This window comes from Gymnogyps californianus, chromosome 6 (genome assembly GCF_018139145.2).
Source record: "Gymnogyps californianus isolate 813 chromosome 6, ASM1813914v2, whole genome shotgun sequence".
Lineage (NCBI taxonomy): Eukaryota > Metazoa > Chordata > Aves > Accipitriformes > Cathartidae > Gymnogyps > Gymnogyps californianus.
Genome location: NC_059476.1, coordinates 18,404,136 through 18,428,946, shown reverse-complemented (window position 1 = coordinate 18,428,946; position 24,811 = coordinate 18,404,136). Strand labels below are relative to the sequence as shown.

At 35.9% G+C, this 24,811-nt stretch overlaps 1 protein-coding gene across 3 annotated transcripts in view; it reads left to right on the top strand.

Annotated features, from left to right (window-relative positions):
* The window catches only part of IDE (insulin degrading enzyme), a 71,061-nt gene extending 49,655 nt beyond the window's left edge, over positions 1-21,406 (top strand). For all 3 annotated transcript variants that reach the window (XM_050898707.1, XM_050898706.1, XM_050898708.1), the window contains 9 exons: positions 1,689-1,809; positions 4,129-4,220; positions 6,558-6,669; positions 8,294-8,461; positions 11,271-11,543; positions 13,807-13,868; positions 15,415-15,487; positions 17,456-17,523; positions 18,732-21,406. In XM_050898707.1, coding sequence (XP_050754664.1) covers positions 1,689-1,809; positions 4,129-4,220; positions 6,558-6,669; positions 8,294-8,461; positions 11,271-11,543; positions 13,807-13,868; positions 15,415-15,487; positions 17,456-17,523; positions 18,732-18,827 — 1,065 coding nt within the window. In that variant the 3' untranslated portion in view covers positions 18,828-21,406. The remainder of the gene's footprint in view (positions 1-1,688; positions 1,810-4,128; positions 4,221-6,557; positions 6,670-8,293; positions 8,462-11,270; positions 11,544-13,806; positions 13,869-15,414; positions 15,488-17,455; positions 17,524-18,731) is intronic.
* The last annotated feature ends 3,405 nt before the right edge of the window (positions 21,407-24,811 follow it).

Sequence of the window (24,811 nt, the reverse complement as noted above, 5' to 3'; positions counted from 1 at the left end):
TTTTTGTGGCCGTGAGTTCCCTGGAGTGTTCATATTACATTCTTTGGTTAAAAACAACTGGCCCTGGAATCTTCTTTCAGTTGGTCTTTCTTAGGATTGATCAAGGGATTGCAAATTGCTTTGATAGGAGTAGAAATCTAAGAAGGGGGATGGGATGGGATGGGGGGGAATCTTGACTTATATCCTGTTTTACAATTTGGAAAGGCCTTAATGGGATCTAGCTATAAATGAAGGGGGAAAGGAAGTGTTGAAAAGATTTGCAACATTTCTTCTCCCCAGATGTGAAGAGGAGCTCTGCTCCTGGGCTGAGATCCTTTGGTGCAAAAGTAACCAGCTGGTTAAGTACATGCTGACTTCTGGAAGTCTCACTTCCTAAATTTAATGACTGATCTATATATACAGCATGTAAGTTAGATTAGTTTTTTTTTTTAGCTCCTGAAGTAAATTTATGAATGGTGATTACATTTGCTAAGCCAAACAAGATACATAATTGTTCTTCTGGTGCTTTCTTTAGAGCAAGACAGAGATGGAAAAAAAGGAAATGAACAAATTAGATATTGGCACTCATAGCAATGAGTTGTTGTGGAGGTATAAATGAGTGCACAAGGATTAGACTGGTGTTGGGGAACGGGCTGACTTCTGGCCCGGAAAGCTTGCAAATAGTCTGCAGTAGATGAGAGATCTAGGGCTGCAGGGAAGATCACTCCATGCTTGCTATAGTTTTACTTTAATCCTCTGCTGCTGGTGATTTTTGAACAGTTACTCAACTCATTGAGTTACTGTATAAAGTTGTCCTTACAGTTCGCTTGAACTTTGTGTCTGTATCATGCATGTTTTGTCATTTTATAGACTTTTGTTACATAGGCCTTTTGTGTATGTAAAATTAAGGACAAAATACAAAAAAGTCAAATCAGGTGGGGAGATTGCAGTTTTTCCCCTCATGTCTACACCTAACCGATAAGGGAGATACCAGCCTCTGGCCTCTGTTTGGAACAGACAGAAGTATGCATCCTCAGCAACTTCATACTCACTGTTTCTCACTCATGTGCCCTGAAATGAGTTACTGTTCTCCTGTACTGGAAATGATCCCAGCTTGCCAAAACTATTAGTTTGCACTTTCCAGTTTCTCTGGTAGAGGAAAAAGGTTTTGCTTATTTTGTGAAGGTGCAGCTGGACTAGAAAGGAGTTTCTTTGGAGAAGCTCACTGATTCTTCGCTCGTACCTCCTTTATCCAGGCAAAGAATGCAAAGAATTTCCCAGATGCTCCTGTATTTTTCTAACCAAGTCAGCCCAGGGAAGCAACTGGGAGAAAAATATTAGCGATATTCCCCCACCCCACCCCCAGGCAGTCATCATAGAATGCGTATTTCCTGGGTAGAGCAACTTGATCTAAATACTTATTTAGGTCTAACTGCAATAATTTAATTTCCAGTCATCAATTTTATGGAGAAGTTTCATTTCATGCTCATTTCAACTGTCTTAATGGTTACTGCTTAATCCATAGGCTCAAAAGTCCACATTATTACTAAGGTAATTTAACACAATTTTTAACAGGTCTAACAAGCAAGAGAATGTTCTTGACATTTGAAATGTATCTTTTTGATGGTACACAAAGTTGAGAGTACAAAGCTAATATTTTATGTTTAGAAATAGAGTTCTATAATTTGAACTTAATTATTTTATTTTAGTACATGAGGTCACTTAACAACTTCAGGGCTGAACAGCCTCACCAGCATGCAATGTATTATCTCCGACTCCTGATGACAGAAGTTGCTTGGACCAAAGATGAATTAAAAGAAGCTCTAGATGGTAATATTCTGCCAGTTTTAAACTTTATTATTTTTATTTTTTCTTATGGAAAATGTCTTGTTACTAAACTAATGAAGGTACCTATTTTGAACTCTGCCCATTATTCAAGTGAAGTGCCTGCAGTGCCAAACCTAAGCTGATGCTGGTGGATGTCGATGCCTCTGCCCGTGTCGTCCAGTTTCTAGAAAATACAGTAGTTCAGGCAAAAGGCCTCAAATGGCAAAACTTGTAGGTAAAAGTTCAGGCAAAACTTGAACAACTTTGCGGGCATGAGCCTGGATATGGTGAATCCAATGCTTAACCAGCACTGCTAAAATCATTTGGCTCTAGTTGACACCTTGCAGACACATTGGAGTGTATCTGCATTGTACTTCCCAATGTGCATACTATTTTGTTCTTTCCATTATCAGGGAATCCTAACGCCCGTTTCTGTAGATAACAAAGAACTGTAAATAATAAAGAAAAAAGATATAATTTCTGTAGATAATAACAATAATAAAGAATAAAGAACACTGTGGTTCTTAACAAAGAGCAGGTGCCCCACTATGTTTGGAGGAAGAAGTTGTTTCAAATTAAGAGATTTAATTGATTTTAGTAATAGCTGAAGAACTCTTCCCTACCTGTATCTTACTGTGTTACAACAAAAGGCTGTTACTGGGACAGTTTGCAAAACATCTTGTAATATCTTCTTGGAATACACTGAGACATTATTTTCCAGAATAATATCTGGCTTTGTATTTATTTGAGGGGGTAGATTCAGAATACATATCCATAGTTGTCAAAGACTGACACATACCATACTGTTTGAAGTTGTGATGCTGAAAACTGCTTCATTAAGATAGACTATAGATGCCCTGAGCCAGCTGCATAGGAGTGCATGTTTTTTCTACAGGATTGCTCCAGGACAGAAATATAAATGTTTAGCTGTATAGTTTCTTGAATGATTGTGGGTATCTCTGAGATTAGCAGTAGTGCCAGTGCTGCCTGTGAAGTCAGTGACAAAACTAATGCTGATTTTCATGGCAGTGGGTTCAGCTATATGTAGGTCATTCCTTTTTTAATGACTATGGAATTTTGAAAAAATAAGGTATTTTCTGTTCTGTGTGTAAGTTGTCTTTATAAGATGAATGCTACTGTATTCGGCATAAGAATGGCTAAAAATGGAATGCTGGAAAGGAATGCTGTCTACTTAGCACTGCTGGAAATCTGCTTGAAATACGGGGAGTTTATGCATGGTTTGTCCCCCCCCTTTTTTTTCCCTTTTCCTCTCTCACACTGAATGTGATCGTAATCTTTTGCACTATTAATAAGCTATTCTAGAGGCAAAAATTAAGATTAGGGTTATACAACAGTAAAAAGTTGATTTGGAATCGGGAAAAATGTGGAAATTAATTTTTTTTTTTTACTAGTAGTCAGTTACCTCTTTTAAGAGGGAGAAAGACTGATAAGCACGGTATAGGTTTTTCTAATACAAATCATGAATCTATTAGATACGTATGCATCCCCCACTGAATAACTGAGTGACCTCATAATCTTGATTGCATTTGTCTTTTCAAAACGTTTGTGAAATACATGTTTATTGTTAATTTTAGTTGAGAAAATGACAAAATGAGAAATTAATAGATTTGGTGATACAGTGTGGGTATTCTTGTAGTGTCAGGGAATTAAGAATGGAGATGTTGACTTTGGGATGAACGCCCCATCCATTCAGCCATCCTTCTCTCTTATTCGATTGGTTTTATATGTTAAACTATACTTTGCATTATATATGAAAACTGCTTTGCAAAGACAGGCTAGCATAGAACGTGTGTGTATGTGTACTCTGGAATATATTGCAAAAATATTTTTCTTGTCTATTGTTTGTTACAAAGATACTATCAAAACACCATATTTGAGTTGAAGTTCTTTTTTTACTCTAGATGGTAAATGCACAGTGTGTTTCTCGAGCATTATAAACTACATGCTGCTTGTTTAGTTAATAACTAAGGCTTTATCTTGGAACACCACTTGAATGATTGCAACTGTTTTGTCTGGAGAATGAATGTTTGTTCAGCATGATTGGAAAGAAGGCTTTTTTTTTCTTTTCTTCTTGGAATCTGGGTCAGATGGTATGTGAATTCTAAGCGAAACAAACTATATGATGGGTGCTGCTATTTAGACCTGGAAACTTTCAAGTGTTGCATTTTTAAGGAGAGATTCACTTTTTCGTGATGATGAGTTCCTCCTCCTTTAAGAAATGCACCATATCAATGATGAGTTAGGTACTTCTTAATGTAAAAATGCATGTAATTGATTTAACTGTCTAAATATCTATTGTAGATGTCACTCTTCCCCGCCTCAAGGCCTTCATAGCTCAACTGTTGTCACGGTTACACATTGAAGCTCTTCTCCATGGCAATATAACAAAACAGGTTGGTGTGATATTTTCTTTAAGAAAACAATTTTTATTTAAAAGCAGCATAAAAAATGGAAGACTAGTTTAATCTTCTTGGGTCTTAAAGCAGTTTTGCAAGATGCAATTTCATAATTTGACTTTGTACTTTTTTATCTTTGTGGGAGTATCATAGTGTCATTTTTTCCACTTTAGATTTATTAGGCTAAGTGCTGCCCTTGTATTGCTCTTGGAAATTTAATAAAAAACAACTTATGATCTAAATATTTTAAAATCTATGTTGTGTGTCATTACTGTGATGTGATCAAGCTGCATGAGGAACAATGTGCTGCAGATCCTGCTTTTCCATTTAAAAGTTTCAGGCTAGCTAGCAAAGATTGAAGAATCCAAGATCCTTGCAAATGAAGTACTTTGCACAAAGCTAAACAGGAATGGTGGGCCATAAAAAAATGTCAGCTCTCAGTTGTGTCTTTTTGGGAGTAAAAATCAGAAAATGCTTGTTCTGTCTTCCATTAAAATAGTAACAGTTTGTATTTGCGTAGGAAATCTAACCAAATATTTGAATATATGTACCAATACAAAATGTAGTACCTTTCTTGTACATTTTTGCATTCTTTTTTTGTAGGGCTGGTATAACAGTATTTCTATGGTATACCAGCTCTGTGATACTTTACTACCAGGAGATGTTGTAAAAACTTCTAGTGAATGCTGAATGTATGGAGAAGAAAGTTAACTAGTAAGGAGAGGAAAACCAAAAAGATGCAGGAGCCAATAGCACTGGATGTACAAAGTTTTCTTTTTCAAGGATGTCTGTAAATTTTTTTTTTAACTTTATAGAATATTTTTCATGTGGAGAAATGTAAAAAATAGTCTCACATTTTTCATTCCTTATTTCTTACACATTTGTATATGAAAGTCAGTTCCTTCTGAAATACAACTGAATGACCAGATTTTTTAGATTTCCATGATGATGCAGTCATAGCAGAGAAATGCATTCTTTAATTGGCATAATGGGTGGCTACTGAAAAGTCCTACAGCTAGAGAACTAGGAAGGATGTACTATTATGCCCACAGCTATATAATGTTTGGAAATGATCTGCAAACCTCCCTGAATAGATGTGGGTAGGAAAATTTCTCTGTCCTTCAGTGCCCGTGATGTGATCATCACTGACAAAGCTCAGAAATTTTAACCTGGATCTAAGAATTTTTTCCAACTAAAATTAAATGAAAATTTACATACTCTTGTGACACCTTTCAATACTGAAGAATTTTTTAGTTAATCTGTACTTTTTGAAAAATTAGACCTATCTAGCTGCTTAAAATGCCCATTTCTTCTTGAATTCATTTCATTCTGGTATTTGTTTTTTGACTGTTCCTTTTACTTATTTGCTGCAAGTGGATGAATAGTAAACTAATCCTGTTCAGAACATCTGTCTGAACAGTCCTGTAAATATTTTGTTTTAATATGGTGACTTGATCGGAAGAATATATAGTATTTTTCTTTAACCTTTCAAACTGTGTTTTGTTAGACCTCAATCTTTTTGTCTTTGATATTGGGTGGGGGTTTGGGGGAGTGTTGGGGGGGTGTGGGGGAGTGTTTATTAAGTTTTCAGACCTTTTGCATGTTTTTGGTAAGATCACTTGTGTTTGTGAGTTTGTGGCAGCGCAGACTAAGATTTTGGCTTTCAGTCAAAACTACTTTGTAGCAAGTTATTATAATTTCAAGTATGCAGGCTACAAGAACACATAACCCTTAACAGGTAAAGCTTTTGCAGTTAAATCCTTGAATGAAACTAATGATTTAAAAAAAAATTTCACTGTTTATGATTTTTTTTTTTTAATTACTATTATTTTAATCCATCAAATAAAAGTATCTGGGCCATGAGTCCTAATACTACTGGCACATCAATGGAATGCATGTTTGAACTTAACCATTAACTTGTTTTCTTAAAATTCCATCTGCTGAGATGTCATTTGCTTCGCAAACATACATTGTAGGTATCTTGTTTTCAAACTTTGAAAGATGAGTACATCAAAGTGGTGAAGGGAAAGATAAAAAAAAGCCCATTGAACTTTAATTTCAGAAGTGTTGGGGAGGAGTAGAAGTAGTTAAACATGTAGACAAGATAAATGTAAAAAAAAACCACAAAACCCTTGCCCCCCAAGCCCCCACTTCCTCTCATCTATTTCTACTGCATTTTTATTAAATTACAATATTCCTACTTTCTGTTCCTGATTTTTTTTCTTCTTTTTTCGTTTCTCTCATGTCACCATCAATAATTGGAAAGTCTTAGCCTGCTGTTAGGTGCAGAATAACTAATGATCGTTAAAAATCCTCTTATGTTTTCTCTTCCAGGCTGCATTAGGAATTATGCAGATGGTTGAGGACACTCTCATTGAGCACGCTCATACAAAGCCACTCCTTCCCAGTCAGCTAGTGAGATACAGAGAAGTGCAACTTCCTGACAGTAAGTTAAATGATTTATTTACAATTTTTTAACACAATTAAATTGAAATTCTCTGTTTGCTAATGGCATTTTAAAATGAACATTACTCTGTTGCTAGGAGTTTGTTTTGAAATCAGACTTACTTCAAATTATTTTAAACTTTAAATTTAAAAATATAATAAGGGTGTTGTTCTGTTAATAAAATTGTACACTAATATATCATCTTTCGGGTACACTTGAGAATGAATTTGATTTCATTTTTAATCTGTGTATGTAAATTGGACTTCTTGGGGGTTGGAACTAGATGATCTTTAAGGTCCTTTCCAACCCAAACCATTCTGTGATTCAGTCCTAATTCACTTGGTATGATTTATGGAAATAAGAGCCCTGTCCCACTCTCTGCTACACATAGTATACACATTTGAGTAAGCACCATTCTTTGAGCACTTTTGAGTATTAATTGACCATTCAGTGAAGGATTGTCCTAAATGACTTGCTTTTTGAGAAAACTAAAAGCTCTTACACAAGTAACTTTTTGGTGCAAAAAAAATCTTTTATGTAAGAAAGGAGGTTCAAGAAATTGCTGGGAATTATACAGGAGTGATGACATATGTAGCTGTACAGGCAAAGCCAATTACCCATAGCTTATCATCAGTGTCATGGTTTAACCCCAGCCGGCAACTAAGCACCACGCAGCCGCTTGCTCACTCCCCCCACCCAGGGGGATGGGGGAGAGAATCAGGAAAAAAAACCTCGTGGGTTGAGATAAAGACAGTTTAATAGGACAGAAAGGAAGGAAAAATAATGATAATGATGATAACAATAATAATATGACAATAATAATAATAAAATAATTAGACTATACAAAACCAGTGATCCACAATGTAATTGCTCACCACTTGCCGACTGATGCCCAGTTAGTTCCTGAGCAGCGATCCACCCCTCCCAGCCAACTCCCCCCAGTTTATATATTGGGCATGACGTTATATGGTATGGAATATTCCTTTGGCCAGTTTGGGTCAGCTGTCCTGGCTGTGTCCCCTCCCAGCTTCTTGTGCCCCTCCAGCCTTCTTGCTGGCTGGGCATGAGAAGCTGAAAAATCCTTGACTTAGTTGTTGCTAAGTAGTGTTTATACTAAAAACATCAGCGTGTTATCAATGTTATTTTCCTACTCAATCCAAAACACAGCACTATACCAGCTACTAGGAAGAAAATTAACTCTGTCCTAGCCGAAACCAGGACAATCAGCCTGTGGAAGGTACCATATACCAAAGAAGCTATTGGTATTAAATGCTGAATTATTTTTAATGTTCATAAACGTTTCCAACAAATTGTCTTTAGAAACTATTTACACAGTAGAGGCAATGCAGAATTCCACTCCAGTTCCAAAAATATTTGCTTGAGGAGAAGCAGCCAGTTTCAATTTACTTGCTGATATGCTCAGGCTGTGACATTTTGATGTGTTAAAATAATCTTTTCTTTACTTGTTTCATGAAAAGTGTGCTGTTAGTGGAAATTCTGCTTTAACAGTCCTAAACCATTTATGATAATTCCATTCCACAAGTGATAGACCATTATCTTATTGATCGTGGACAATGAGAATGTACATTTTTATGAACTTAAATGTTTTAACTTTGTCTTTTAGGAGGTTGGTTCGTGTATCAACAGAGAAATGAAGTTCATAACAATTGTGGCATTGAAATATATTACCAGACAGACATGCAGAGCACTTCTGAGAATATGTTTTTGGAGCTCTTTTGTCAAATTATCTCGGAACCATGCTTCAATACTCTGCGCACCAAGGAACAATTAGGTAAGTTTTCCCATAGTGATTACGTGTCTGTATACACACATGCACGCATACTCATGCTCTTACATGAGACATGGTGAGGTGTTCTTTCCCTGCTTAGTGAATGCCATTTAAAGGGCACTTGGTAAATGTAAATCGTTTTAACTGCTGATGACTCAAAGGAATGTTAGTGTGCACAGACTCTAAATTGAGAAGAAGCAAGCATAGTTTTTAAGTCTGAAATATCTGAAACCAACTCTGGCTTAAAAAAAAGTTTGATCACTGTACAGAAAATTTCATATCTAGAATTTTTACCAAAAGGAGATTAGATCAGCTTCCTAAATTTTAGATCTTCTTAAAGAATCAGTAGTAGTTTGTCTTTTCTGCTTCCAGGTGCACTTGATGATTCATGAGCCCTATTTTAGGAATATTGCTGTATGGGTAATGGTGAGCTGCCTTGTTGGTGAAGACCTAAATACATTTCAGGCTTTTTAATAATACAGCTGTTCACCAATAAGTAAAAATAATTGTTACCTGAACCAGTAAGACTGAGAACTGGTAAGGTTATTCCAAACAGGATAACAAGGAGAGACAGAGACTTTGCATGGCAGTTTGCATGATTGAAATACTGATGAGGAGTACAATTTTTCCAAAGGTGAGAGGCAGGGGAATGTCTCAGTGTGATGACTATAAACTACCCGGGAGATCAGGCAAGATTAGACTTTTTGTGAGCAACTAGCAGAATCAGCCATACCCTATTCATCATTGGGATTTTAACTGTCTAGATATCTGCTGAAAATAGGGCAGGACCCAGGTTATTTAGCAGGTTTTTGGAATGTGCCTTCTTTTGTATAGAAGTTGGAGGTAACGGCTAAAGGGGGGGGGGGAGGAACCAGTGAGGAAGAACTGTGTGGGTGTGTCCAGCACTATGTAACTGCCAAATGACAGAGTTCACAAGACTTAGGAGGGAAGACAGGAGAAATACCAGCAAAATTCAATAAACTTCATGGAATTGTTAATAAGATCTCTGAGAAAGGTAAGGGGAAAAAGAAGTTCAGGAGTTAGCAGTTTGCTAAACAGTAGAAGTAGTAACAAGAACTCATTTAATAAATGCTTTAGCAGTATGAGAAAGAGGAAGAGAAAAGTTGTCAATGGTGGAAAGAAAAAAGTCAATATGTTTTAGGATGGCTTTGTTAGTTTTCACTTAACTTGTCAACTTTGACCAGATGATTCCCAAAATAAATACTGGTGATCAAAGTCCAAGGCTTACCTTTGAACAGGAAAATAATAGATTAAAGGTTGTTAGAAGCTTTTAAAGAGTTCAGGCATGATGAACTCTACATTACATTAAAAAAACCCAAAATTATGAAATCCTGGAATTAGAAGTCTTATAACTGAGAATTTGTGGATGATAGGTGAGGTACTGGAAAAATAAACATGGGTAAATGCTATATGTTTCCTTAAAAAAGGGAAGAGAAGAGCAGGGAAATTACAGATCAGTCAGCTTAATTCTAATGCCTGGAAAATACAGAATAAGTTATCAAACCAGTTCTAAATTCATAGAAGGTAACTGAGAGACTATTACTGGACAAACTCAGGTCAGACTAACCTAACTTTTTTTTTTTAATACAAACAGAGTTTGGCTGTAAGAATGGAAGTGGTGGTCGTATGTCTCTTCTTGGTAGTATGAAAGGCGTGTGATAGACAAGCTAGAGAGAGTGCCTAGATGGCAGTGCTACACATTTGGATGCAAGACTGTTTGGAAAGTCATGACTGAGAATAGATAAGAATAGTTCATTTGAAAAATGGTGTTCTACAGAGCTCTATTGTGATCCAATGCTATTTAGTATTTTGATCAAAACTCTGGATGATAGAAGAGTGAATATACTTACTAAATCTTCAGATAATACTAAGCTGGGAGAGGCTGCAAGTGTGTGGGAAGAGAGAATTCAAAATTAGTTTGACATTTTGGAAACATGACTTGAATGAAGATAAGATGCAATTTGGTAGGAACAGTTTGGCAGGAATAATCAATGGCACAGATACAAGCTAGGAAGCAGCTGGGTAGGTAGCAGTTATGTAGAAAACAATCTACAGGTTACAGTGGATCAGAAGTAGAACATAAATCAGCAGTGTCATGCTGCTGTGTAAAACGCTGGGATATATGAATGGGAGCTTCCAAGATGCACCCACAGTAATACTCCTATATTGTTCAGGTAGGGACTTCGAAATACTGTATCCAGTTTTGACATGAGCATAAGGAACGATTAGAGAGCTATAAAACAACATTTAAAAGGCTGAAATGTGACAGATTTCTTATTAAAAGAGGGGAAGAAGACTGAAGAAAGGCTTAGTTGGTCAGATAAGCAAAAGCTGCAACAAAAAGGAAGGGAATAATATTTTCTTTGTATCTAATTGATAAGATAAGAAATAAGAAATAGTGGTCTTACATTGCAGCAAAGAGAATTCAGATTAGACGTTATGAAAAAATAATAACAAGTTACTAATGTTGAGTCTAATGAAGCACTAGAGTACAGCTTAATTTCTGGTTACCTAATCCTGATGACAGGATTCCTCTTGTTCTGTCTTGGTCTGCCTCATCTCCTCCTTGCCCCTCTCCTGAACTGGTATTTACCTCAGTGAAATAAAGATGTTTTTAAAAAAAAAAAAAAAAACCCACAGTGGCATATTTTGAAAACCTGCATTATTTCATTTATAATACAGAATTCAACTTAGCATAAAATTGCATTCCTGTCAAACATGCCATGTTTGGCAAACTTAATGCTGGAACAAGGGATTTCTTTTAATTTGTGACTATTCTTGTTTTGCAAAGGTTACATTGTGTTCAGTGGTCCACGTCGGGCAAACGGCATACAAGGACTGCGATTTATTATCCAATCTGAAAAGCCACCACACTATTTAGAAAGCAGAGTTGAAGCGTTCTTAAAAACTATGGAGAAATGCATAGAAGATATGACAGAAGAGGCCTTCCAAAAACACATCCAAGCTTTAGCAATTCGTCGTCTAGACAAACCAAAGAAGTTGTCTGCAGAGTGTGCTAAATACTGGGGAGAAATAATTTCCCAGCAGTATAACTTTGACAGAGGTAAGACAAATTATAATTCTTTTAAAACTGAATGCTGTAGTTCGGCTACACTTGTGACTGTTGAGTGTCGTATTCATTTGGGAACAACTTAAACTTTTACATAACCTGTGCATAATTTAATATATTTTTTTGTGATTTGTGTCCTGTGAGTTGTATTTCTTCCTTCTGCCCTGAGAAAATACCTCATTTATGGAGCCTGTGCTCTCACTGCTGTGGGAGCCGTTAGTAATGGAGGATAAACGTGTTCCCTGATGTTCACCATAGGATCGGGGTTGGCGAATGCTTCATTGACCTTCCGTTCTTTCCCTTAAGGCTCAGTGAAACATAGAGTAGGTCAAGGATTGGAAGTGGTTTGAATGCAAATGTTGATATTGCATAAGCTCAAATTCCTTTCTGTGATGTTCAGACGTCTGTATTACATATGTGCCTAATACTTGACTGAGATGCATTCAAATACACTTTGACATTGCTGACAGTGCACACATTCATATGAACCCTATTCCTCTTCCCATTGTGCAGTTCTTTTGAGGGAGCGATGGCAGAGGCAACAGCAGGTACCTTAACTAACATGCGACCTGTCTCAGTTTAGAGTAGGCTTGAAGAAACATTAATTTTTTTGTTTTTTCATCCGTGATACTTTGAAGATTATAAGATTGTAGAAGACCAATTGAGACCCAACTTCTAGTGTTATTACTGAAAATGGACTGATAGTTATTACATTGTGATCCTACATAATATTTAAGTTGTATTTTTCCCTTTTTCATCGTTTGAAGACTTTTAATCCAAAATACGGAGGTATATTAGTAATATAGTTTCTAACATTAAAAAAAAATAAAATCAGTTTTAGGTACAGATCAGGTTTTCCTCACATTTTCATGTCTTTACTCTTATTTACAGCTATCATATTCCATCTTCCATGCATAATATGCTTCTCACATAAAACTTGCTCTGTATCCTGTGACTTCTCTTCTGCTTTACATGCACAGTATTGGCCTTCCACAAGAGCAAATACAGTCTTTTTGGTCAACAGTGACTAAGTGAACTGTTTTAATAATGAAGAATTTGGAATTGTCATCTAGCTTGGTCTCGAGAGAATGAGAGCTACTGACAAGGTTTCATGCCTGAGTATGAGGAATGGTGTGGAAACTTATCCCCTCAAGTACTTTTTTTGTGTCTGATGAAACAGTTTAATTTTTCTCTGCCTTAAGTGTTTCTATTTTTACCATACTTGGATCTATATTATCTCTCTGGAATTTCTTACTGCTAGCTGTAGCCATATCTTTCATATCTAAATCCCACTCAATTTATTATTTCCCTTGACTTTTATATCTTTAATTGCCCTCTACCCACTAGTAATTTTATTTCATTAATGAGTCTAATGTGACTAAAATTGTCAAAATCAGAAATTCATATTCCAGCCTTAAGAAGTGAAAGGGTTTTTTCTTCAGGTTTTTACATTTTTATTATTACTACTTTTACTGTTTTACTTCATTTAAAAATCTTCTCCCAAATGTTGTCTAATTTTCCAAACTGTGTTTTGTTGATTTTTTTTTTATTTCCTCCATCTAGAACTTCATATTAATTACTTACAGCCTGCCTCACAGACTTGTTAGCTGCATATTTGTTCTCTTGCCTGCATTTCTTTCTTGATCTTCTTGCTAACCCTAAGAAAAGCAAGCATGCCTACAACAAAAAACATTCCTGCTTATACAGTAATGATATTACATGATTAGTTCATTACAATTTAATTTATATGAAGCGATGTAGCCACTGAGACCCATTGTCCCCAGATATCTTAAAGGTGATTATTCCTTAACAGGTATGATGTAGGCACTGTTCCTTACATTTATTTAAAAGTATATCCTGCCAAAGTACATCCTACCATCCTGTTTCCTAACTGTGAATAAAAGCCATCTATAATCAGTCTGCATTAGAAATGTGTAACATTGATTTGAAGATAATATACAGAAGTAGGCATATCTTTTGTAGCTACTGAATAACATATAGTGCAATCAGTATTCATCAAACATGCATTTTTTTAGTAAGTCCAATCAAACGGACTTACTGAAGTGTAATTTTCTGCCAAGCTTCCAATGACACTTTTAGTCATGCAAGTATTAGCTTGAAAGTTGACAATGAAAAGCATATCATTTGCAGTCAATTACAGCATCTGAATTTGAAAGAAATATACTTTGAATAAGTAGTGTGCTAATAACCAGCTATGATTTGCAGACTTGTTCTAATTTTTACTATTGTTGTGCAGATAACATTGAAGTGGCTTATCTAAAGACCCTGACCAAGGATGATATTATACAGTTCTACAAGGTAAGTTAGTCATGTAGTTAAAATGTTACTTGAAAAGAGATGTAGATATAACTGGATGTTATTTGTGTGAACTATGAAAGCATATACTTACACCTGTTTTAGGTAGATGATATGATTGATGCAGACACCTTAATAATAATTTTGTTTCCTGAATCTTACTTAGTTTAATGGCAACTAGCACACTGTAAAAATTGTGGAGAAGGATTGGGTTTTGTTGTGTTTTTTTTTTTTCTTACCAGCTCTTATTCTCCTCTCGTCTCATATATCCTTTCTTTATGAATAAAAAATGTGCTTCTCTATGACCAAGCTTGGCCGAAATTGCAATTTTTTTTTTTTTTTCCTTCAACCAGTAAATGATTCAGCTTATTTTGTGGGCATGAATTGTGAATGAAACAGATATTTTTAAAGCTTTGTTCACTGTAAATCAACTCTCTTTATTCTTCCTCTCATAGTTAGGCAGAACAAAGAAACAGCATAATAATGCAGTAATTGTACATTGCAACTCAGTGTGAAGTTGCTAGATAGATATCTAATATAAGCAATTGAAATACTAGGGGGTCCCATCCCCCCCAAATAAATTTGGCATCATTCTTTCTGTTTTGTAACAAATTTCATAGGCAATGATCACTGTATTGCGAAGTGTATATATTGTTTTATTGCTTATGGAGCAGCTAATGGCTCAGGGAATACTTTGAAAAGTAATGTAGACTTATGTCTTTGGAACTTATTGGATGAAAAAATTTCCGCCCATGAAGAAGCATGGGTATGTGTATATCTGTGTTCTTTTTTTTTCTTTCTTGGGGGGGGCTAATGTCTTTCCAAATGGTTTCTCTTTTGTACTCTGTCTTATCCTTTTCACTATCCAAGGTAATTTTTACATTACTGTTTATTTTTATGAGATTTAGTCTTAATGCTTAAAACTGGTTATTATTTACATGGCACGGTGAACACTAACATCTTTGGTTTGGTTTTTTTTTTTAATAGTATGATAGCATGGGTGAAGATATGCAGCAAATACAAACTTGGTAAATGGAATTTCAGTAGCTGCTGCTTAATAAATGATAACTTGAACAAGTATCCACATTCTGGTTTTGTAGGAATCTATACTATTTTGCTTACACTGATGCTAAATACGTGATTTTCCAGTATTCCAGAGCGGAAATAACTGGCCAGATTGATGAGCTAGTCCAGCTGAATTTAATAATTGTGTTCAGGGTGATGTGCTTCCAGAAGGCTGCTAGGGATTGAAAATTCTTCAGAGATTTTAGGTTGCATTCCTGATACTATGATAGTTAATGGCTGAATTCCTATTACTTCCATTTTTTCTGAGTCCCAGAAAGTACATGAATTTCTTAACTTGATTGTAAAATAATTCAAAGTACTGTATGGATGACTTTTAATAATATTTGAAGGGACATCCCAAAATTCATCCCTCATTTTAAAGCTTAAATTAAAATTTAAATGCTGTCATTGTTTTACTGTTTTATAAATATAATGTATGAGTGATACTTCCCACACCTGAAGGACTTGATGTTTTCTACTGTAGGTGCTGTTGGCAATAGATGCTCCCAGAAGACACAAGGTATCAGTACACGTCCTTGCAAGGGAAATGGATTCTTGTAAGTATTGTGCTGAATATAGTATTTAATCAATTCCTGTTCAAGCAAGTCATAGTTAGACAGCCATGTTATATGATACAAATGCACTATAAGAAAAACTCAGCTCTGGAGATTATATACCTTTCAGAGGAAAAAGTATTTCTTTTTATAGGTTTTCTTCACATGGGTGCTTCAAGTTTTCTGATTGATGTTTGTGACCAAGTTCTTCAGCCATTCTGAAGTATATTGATATTAAAACAATATATCTTAAAATAGCACTTCTTTTTTCAGCAGGATATTTTAAGACAAACATAAAACTCTGTAATAGTCCTACAGGGAAAAACAAAATTAGGATTTGCAGTTATTAATACAATGTGGTGGGTTTTTTTTCCTGACAAGCAATGAATGTCCACAATTTTATTCAAGCACTCTCAAAGGAAAAAAAAAAAACAAAAACCACAACAACCAACCAACCAAAGCATAACCCTCTGGGAATGTCAAACATTATATTTAAACTTGAGAAAGTCAAAGTTTATTTAGGTTTTATTTTCAAATAATCTAGATAAGCTGTACATAGTAAACTGTGTTGTTCCATTTTAGAATTCAAGAAGGAAAAGGTTAAAAGTGTTTCTGGTTAATATAAATAAACTGAGAGGAAAAACTTCTATGTTGTTTTGTGCGGATTTTTCACCAGTTTACACTGGACTTAAATTCCAACATGTAACTGGTTGTAAAATCAAGAATATTAAAGGCTTGTCTGTAGAACAGAAAGAAGCAAATGGCTGTGTGCCTGTCATGAAACTCTTCCAGTCTTAGAATGATTGATTTTTATGGTACCGTGGAAATTGTAACTCTGCAGCTGAGTAAGGAAGACTTGCTTCAAAGCGTCTTTCCAGTTTTCATGACTAATCATTGCCAAATAGAAATAGCTCTAATACTTTTCCTATCTAGAGAAAACTTTTTGAAGTATAGTAACTACATTGCCAGAATGGTTTATTATTTGCTTGGAATGGTATCTTCCCAAGACAAGGGTGAGCATGGGAAACAACCTAACAAGTGGTTACTCTTGCAGAGAATATAGCAAGGTATTCTCTCCACATACTCCCCAGTCCTAAACCATTTAATCTCGCATGTGGCCTCTCTTCTGCCATGAAAGAGAAATTGGGACTTTAATGCATTTCCCCGAGTCCAAATGTGCATTCTTTCAAGTGCAGGTGCCCATCCTCTAGAGAGTAACACACAGGAGGAAGGCTAAAAGGCTTTCCAGAGTGAACCCTTCCTCCTGGAGGCAGACACACCATTTTCTCTGAGAGGGGAAAAGAATCGGAAGCAGTAGGTATCTGGGATTTTAGGAGGGGAAAGCACTTGAACTCCCAGGGTGAAGGTTAGGGTTGAAATCTGAGTATGGAGGTAGAACGGAGGTTTAAGGAATCTAAGACTAGACGTTCTTATGGACAAAGTGGACTGGATGCAGGAAGAAGTTTTGGGGGGACTGGAGTAGGGCATGCATGGGGACAGGCAGGGAAGACTTGGGGTTGCTATCCAGAATTTTGGTACATGAAATAACCCCCATGCCTCCACAGGCATGTCCTTACTAGAAGATGTGCTGTTGTTGCATTGCTCTTATTGCGTATACCAGTGGCATTTACTACTGTTCTCATAATTTGTACTGAAAAACAGTTTTAAGTATTCATTGATGAGTAGATTAGCAATTTTTATTTCTACATTCTCTTTATGTGTAAGTAAAATGAATAAAAGCCACTGCCTCAGCACATGTTGTCAAGTCAAATCATGGATTAAGCTCTTTGTGTTTCTAAAGACAGCCGTGGAATAGAAAAGCAAAATGTTCAGAAAATCTTATTTAGAGATACTTTAAAATTAATAACCTGTGCTTTATATAGATATCTGTCTTATAAGAGAAAACAGTTTATTATGTAAAAGGTACTGATTAAATTATGGTCCTGAATTAATTTTGATGATGTTAAATAGGCCCTGTTGTTGGAGAATTTCCGTGCCAAAATGATGTGAACCTGGCACCAGCACCACCACTACCACAGGTAAAAAGAAACAACACACAGAAAATCTCAGGCTGTATTCTTGATGTGGAAGTTTAGTATCATTAAATTTAAGTTTATAGGGAGAAATAAAATTCCTGAAATACATGCTGTTGTGGGGCTGATGTTTCAGCTCTTTTCCACATGCATTGTCATCCTCAATAACAACAGGGATTTTTCCTGATTTTTTTTTTTTTTTTCTTTTTAAGTCTGTTCTGTTACCTTTGTTCCTTCTATTCCATTGAAATGAAAGCTAATAGTAGTAGTTAACTCTACTGAGTATCTACACTATGGAGTAAATACAGATGATTATTGCCTGAAAACACTGATTGTATATGATCAGATGTATCAGCTGTCAAGAGAAAGATGCATATGCATCAACAAATCTATCATTTTTGTTTAAAAAAAAAAAAAAAAAAGAAAGAAAATAAAAACAACCCAAACCAACAACAACAAAACCAACTATCTGGTCAGTATCTTAAAGCCTAAAATATTAATGCACATTCCTGTCAATGTGTAACCTGTGGAGGAAGCAATTTGACAAATTCTATTCGTACAAGTATTACAGATTTCACTGTGTGGTTAGATACGATGGCGCTGGGCCCTTACTGGACCTTAAATGAATTTTCTTGAAGAAGGATGGTAATGTTTGTCCCAATAGATAATTAACTTTTCGCAATGCAGTAGTAGATCTGTGTTCTAATTCAGTTCTTATAGGTGAAATAATCACCATAGGTGGAAATTTCTGTATGAATTATACGTGGATGTATTAACCATTATGACTGAAATATTAAAAAGTTACTTTGTTACTGCAACTAAAAATAATAGCTCATTGAATTGCTATTGTTTTTATGATCTTACCTCTGATATTCAAAGGATAAGTGGGATGTTCTGAAGTAGAATTTGTAAATGAAAAGACAAGCTCTGCATTTACTAAAGTTCCTGCCATTATTAGTAATTCAATTACTGCATTATAGCTATTGTTTTAAATTATCTAGAGTAAATATGAAACCATTTATTTCGTAAGAAATAACACTATATTTTGGGGGATCCTGTAATAATGAAGTGTGAATCACTAATACTGTAGAAAAGAGCAAGAAAGATGTGTTTATATGTAGCTGTAGCAAAAGTTAAAATGAAAAGCGAGGAATTTCTCACTTTTCTGATTAAAGATATTGAGCAGACTTTTTCTTGCGTACGCTTCTTTGCAGCCAAGTGTGATTGAAAATATGACAGAATTCAAGCGCAGTCTGCCACTATTTCCACTGGTGAAACCACATATCAATTTCATGGCTGCAAAACTGTGAAGAGCCCCAATGGATGAAGAAATGCAAATGATCAGTACTGACATGGTTTCAGGGGACTTCATGATGAACAAAATTATTAAAGATCATTAGGATAAATGGTTCTGTCCGTTATGAAAGTCCCGAATTCCTTCTTGGTTCATTTGACATTAGCTGTGTGTTAGGGATAGAGAGTATATAAAAATCAGTTGTGGTCATGTGTCATTTATATTGCAGACAACCTGTTGAAAACCAAAATCAACTGAAACAATAATAATAAAAAACTTGTAGATGCAGTATATTTTTAAAACAGTATATCCCTTCAAATTTTCATTTTGATAAAATAACCCTCCAGAGCAAACCAAATTGTTTGAAATATCCTTGTTACTCCTGAAAAACACTGTTTAGTATCCCAATAATTATCTTATTGGGAGCTGGAGGGGGTGAGAAAAGTAGGTCCTTTTTGGGATGGGGTCAACAATTTTTATTAAAAATAGAGACTTTCACATTTTTTTGAAGTGACGTGTTGAATGATACTTTTTTAATTGATCCTTAATGCAACCAACATATTTTCTATTTAAGTTTTATGAAGACCAGTGGGGGAAAAAAAAGGAAATTTGACAACACAGTAGTAAGTGAGAGAATTGTCTTAATGAGAATAATTGAAGATATGGGCATGATTTTAATCTTTCTATACAAATTTGGGGACATTTTATATTAAAACTAGTAAAATGCTGGAAACACTTTAATAGTGCATCTTATTTGTGTTATCAAAAATGTTGTCCCAGTCTCTTGATACTGTCAACATCCTGTTCAGTTTTTCTGTGTTACTGTGAATTGTTCCCATTTGGTATATAAAATACTTTATTTGGTGTCATTTTTTTTTTCAGTTGCGCATGTATTGATGGAGGACTGTCTGTTTTGCCTCATTTGTTATGTTAGGTCTCAGTCCAGCAAAGTACTTACTAGTGCAAATAACTTAAGCACGCGTTAGTTCTTGACTCAAGAACAGGTGAATGTCAAATGCGGGCCCTGTAATGAATCAGATACATCATTGTTCTGATACATCTGTGTGGGTCCTTCTTGTCCTTCAGGAAGGCATTTGGGGGACAGTGCAGTACTGGGTTAGCAGTACTTCTATAGCACAGGGTTACATCATATAGTTCAAGTTATATCACAGAATGTTTGTTCCTACTTCTTTTAAGAAGGCTGTGCAAAACCCAGAAGGATCAAGAATTATGCTGAAATACTATATGTATATATATTCCATAATTTAGTAAAATGGTAAAACAATATATGGAGTCTAATCTTCACCAAGTTTACTGACTTCTGCAGAGTGGTCTTGTGCTTCGGACAGCCCCCAAAGAGAAAAAGGTAAGGGAGCATCTTACTAAGTTCTCCTACCTGTTTAATGCATAAAATTGATCGTAATTATTCAGACAGGACAGAGTATGCAAAGCACTGAAGATATAAAATCTGCTCATCAGGGGTGTTGGAGTTTTGCTTCTTATTAAAAGAACCTGAAACTAAGGCCCTGATGTGACACGCATGTTGTTATACGTCAGAATCCTGGCATATTCGATAGGACTGTCCTTGTCATTGAATCAATGTTCTTACGCTGGCTCTGAAGCCAAATTAAATGAATGCTTGACAGGGTAAGGGCCTTAAGTTGTTTTTATCTGAGAATCTCTTCTAATTGAATAAATACAATGTATTTAAAAGTTGTTTTAAAGGTTAACAGTACATGTTTCAACATCTTTTTAATAAATTTGATGATAGTTTGTGATGTAACCTGTTGCCAAGGAAGGCCACTAGCATTTTTTTGTAGCCTGAGGAGGAAAAAAAATTAAACATAGTGTAAGCAAAAACAGTAAAGGTGTCTCTGTTCACCACATTTTTCATGGATCCTTCACATAAAATGAGATTTTTACCCTCTTGCATTTCGCTTTTGTTTATAGTTTTCTTTTAGTAAAAGTATTTGTATTATATATATTAAAAGTTTTGACAACATATTATAAAAATATATATTTTGGGATTTAGTATTTAAACATACCACTCTTATGGTGAATAAAATGAAATGACTTCTATCGTGTGTAAAAATAAATAGAGATATATATATATTCATGGAAGTACTATCAACTCTAACGAATTATATAAATAAATTGGAATAGCAGTGTATTTAACACAAGCTCACAAATCATGTTTTCCAGAGGAAAAAATGTAGAATTTCAAAGTTCTGTGACTGGATGTGGAAACCCATGTAGTTTTCCAGCAACTCTTAATTGCTTTTAAGTGTTCTCCAGCATTTTACAGTTTCTGAGTTTGATACAGCAGTAAATTTTGATAAACTCAGGCATACTAATGGGTTCATTTTAATGGATCCAAAGCTGCAGTGTCTACAAGCAATAAAAACCTACCTAGAATACACTGTAATTCAATTTTAGTGCTTGTTAATTAGTTCATGTAAGAAACCATAAATTATTATTACATAACTGTAATTTTTGCAAGTACTATTTTAAGCAGTTGATGTGGAATTGGGTGCATGTGACACAGCCAGTATGACAGAGTGCTAGAGTTATTCTGTTTACAATAAACAATCTGAATTTAATGTTTGGAGTTCTTAATTTGTTTCGTTTTAATTTTTTGCATACTGGTACTGTTACATCTATCAGTCTGTGCATGTTTTTTATTATATGTTAATTGTGATTTTCTGCTATCCAGTTGCTTGGACTAGTTAGGCTGAATAGCGTTGCTGAAGAAGTGTTCCGAGTCACTTCTATGGAAGTTTCAGAGGGCTTCCCCATGTGGCATCCCACACCTTTTAGGTAGATCCACATCTGTTGCTCTCTGAGTGTATGAAAACTTAATAATATAAAGATAGAAATATTTGCACAAGACAGGATTTTAATTATCACGTCTGAAATTGTAAATTCAGAGCATCGCTGCAGCCAGACTGAATCGTGCCTAATGCAGCTTTACAGTGTTGCTTTTGAGAAATTACTTTCCCTGGTCATTTTCTTTGTTTTCTGCTCACTAAAAGATTATGTCTCGAAAGGTTAGGAGTAAGTGTGATTGTTAGAACAGTAAATAGTGTCAGTTCTGAATTCTGACAGCGTAAAGATGCAAGTCAGTAGGCACTTCTGCTGTTCTAATGGGGCTCCTTGAAGTAATATCTGACAGCAACGTTAAAAGAGACAGGTTTTGTCCTTGGCATTGGGATGAGTGGTTGGTACTCTCAGCGGAGAAGTAAAATGCCTGCAACCCACCTGGAAAATTATTTGTCCCCAACATCAGAGCGCTCTTTCTCCACTCCCAGTCGTTAGGGATCAGTGTAAATCTTGACTCCTTGGCTTTATTGTCTTTTGCAAAAAATCAAGCTATCCAAATGTACTTCAACTATTACTGTTAGCCATAAAAAAATGCTCGAGCTTTTTCAGAATATTGTTTAAGTGCTTGGAGGTGAAGAGCCCTTATTGTTAATGTATGTGTTCCACAGTGTAACCATAATGTGTGGAGAAAGCATTACACACCTTTTTAACTTCATTTATTATTTTCTATCTTTTTTTCACACAAGGTCAGCAGAATTTTAGTCTACCTTCTCTCTACCATTTAACTGGTTAGTATGCTTTTGCTATAGGTCTGCTGTAAAGTGAAAAATCCTCATCTTCTACACCTTTCTTCATATGTTTTTTTCCATATTTTTTCAATAGCTGACTGTCGAACTGATATGGTCATCTACAATGACACCTGAGTCCTTCACTTGAGCTGATACCTGATTTGATATTCAAATCCAACTCTGAAATACTTTGTTTTCAAGTCAGTTTTTAACGTTGTTGCTGCATGCTGCACAATACAGGGCACCTCTGTGGTATTTTAAAGGCAGAAGAGATCAGAAACTCGGGCAACTTTCTTACCTTTCATGTAATTTCAAAAGAAGGCTGGCCTGTGTGGATTCTGCTGAAAGGCTTGTATTTGAAACATTTCAGAGGCTATTTACCATTCAAAGAACATACTCATAAGTTATAGTATGTGCTGTTGGTGGAATATAACACTAATAGTATGTGAATTCTGAATTGCAATTCAAAGGAAGAAAGTGTGTAAGGCCAGGGGCCCAGCAGAATGGGAAATGTCACAATTAAACCAACTTATTTGAACTCAAGCACCTAAACAGAATTTAAGATTGAAAATATTTATGGCTTCTTAAATTAATATTTATAAGCCACCCCAAGGCTGTTAACTAAAAGCACAGCATTAAAGGATGTAGACACCACACTGTTGAGCATTTGCCACTGTTAACTTTTAGGACTCCCTCTTTAGTGATGCAATGCAAAATTCTAAATTAAATTTCTTGACTGTTTGTGCAATGGATGAGGGAAGATACGCAGCTCCAAGTGGACTTCAGCGAGGAAGTGCCTAGGCTTAGCCAGTGGGAAACTCTAGTGAGGGGCATCCAAGTTTAAATCCTACATCTTTCTGAGGATTCACCACCACCTTACTGTGTGTTAGATGTGCTTCCTTCTGCTTCAGATGTCATTACAGCTTTTCACTGCCTGCTTGGCTTCCCTTTCAAGAAGGGGAGCAAGGAATCGTGGTGCTTTTCTAGTGACTGCCAAAGATATGTAAACTTTTCACTGGAGCAGCAGCTGGAACTCAGGACCCCCTTCCAGCCCTCCCCTCCACCTATATGCAGAACTAGATGTCCCATGGTACCTGTGGGCTCATACGTGCACATATGCTCGTGGTGAATGCTTACTCTACAAAATTAGAACAGGTTCAACAGAAGGGGGTGAGGAGGTCCCCAACCTACGTTACTAACCTCCTGGGAAGTGGGGAAAAATAGGCTAGAGAAAATTCTAATAGAGATGGAAATGAAGTTGATTTTTTTGGTAACTTGCACTAACCACTGAGTTGTGGCGTAGAAGAAAATGCTTTTTATGTGAAGTCTATTGTAAAGGATGAACCCCTGTGATGGGAGAGATAGAAGACGACCTGCTTGTGAATTCCAGGGAGATGTAGGAGATCGATACTAATGCATTTTACATGGTTAAGGCTGAGTCATTTCAGAGCATGTGCAAAAATGGTATTCTGGGATATGGAATGTAGAAAATGTGGGTGTGTACAAATGTTAGTGAAAGCTGAGACTGGGTTTTGAAGATCTAAATTTTGGATGTGATGCCTTTTAGTGGACAGGGGTCTTAAAAAATTTGCTGAATAGTATTAAAGTGTTGCACTTGATAAGGTAGTGTTGGAACTGGTTTTAAACACCAGAAATATATAAACATTTCACAGCAATAGTGCTCAAAAATGGTTCACTTAGTATTTTTTCAAACTTTCCAACTTGCTTTGGAATGAAATAAGGTTAGCAGGACAGGTTTCAACCCAAATGATTATTTGCGCATGTGTGTAAAAGCCAGGGTAGTTCACAACAGCCTAGTGCCCATCAGTGCTCTGGAGTCAGTAAGCTGTCAAACAGTTCAACATTTCCCTACTTTACCTTTTTGACATTACAGTAACTTTTAGCCTGCTAATACTTGTGCATTCCAAGCCTCCTGAAGTACTGGGGAAAAGTGTTTCTTATGATTACTTACTGCAAGTGAAGGTCTGTGTTTCGACTGTGAGATACCAGTATCATTCACTGGCACATACCTGTTAAGGGTGAAGCTTCAGGAATCTGAAAAAAATCTATGCAGATAATTGTCCTGTTCACAGATTTGATTAATACTCATTTCCAGATAAAGTTGTAGGAAGAGAAAGTAATTGTGACAATTCTGCAGCCTTAAGTGTATTTTAGGAACACAGGAATCTGTACGTATAACTGGATCTGGCATCTCCACAAGCTGATTGCTTAGTTCTGATACTCTGTGTCATCTTCAAAGGCAAAGATGTCCACTGTTCATCTCGCATTGTGTCATGTCTCTGTGACCAAGGTGAGGTGACCAGATACTCCCATTGTCACATCAGCCAAAAGTGTCATTGATGTCCCTTTAGCACTGGCATGCAGCAGGTCT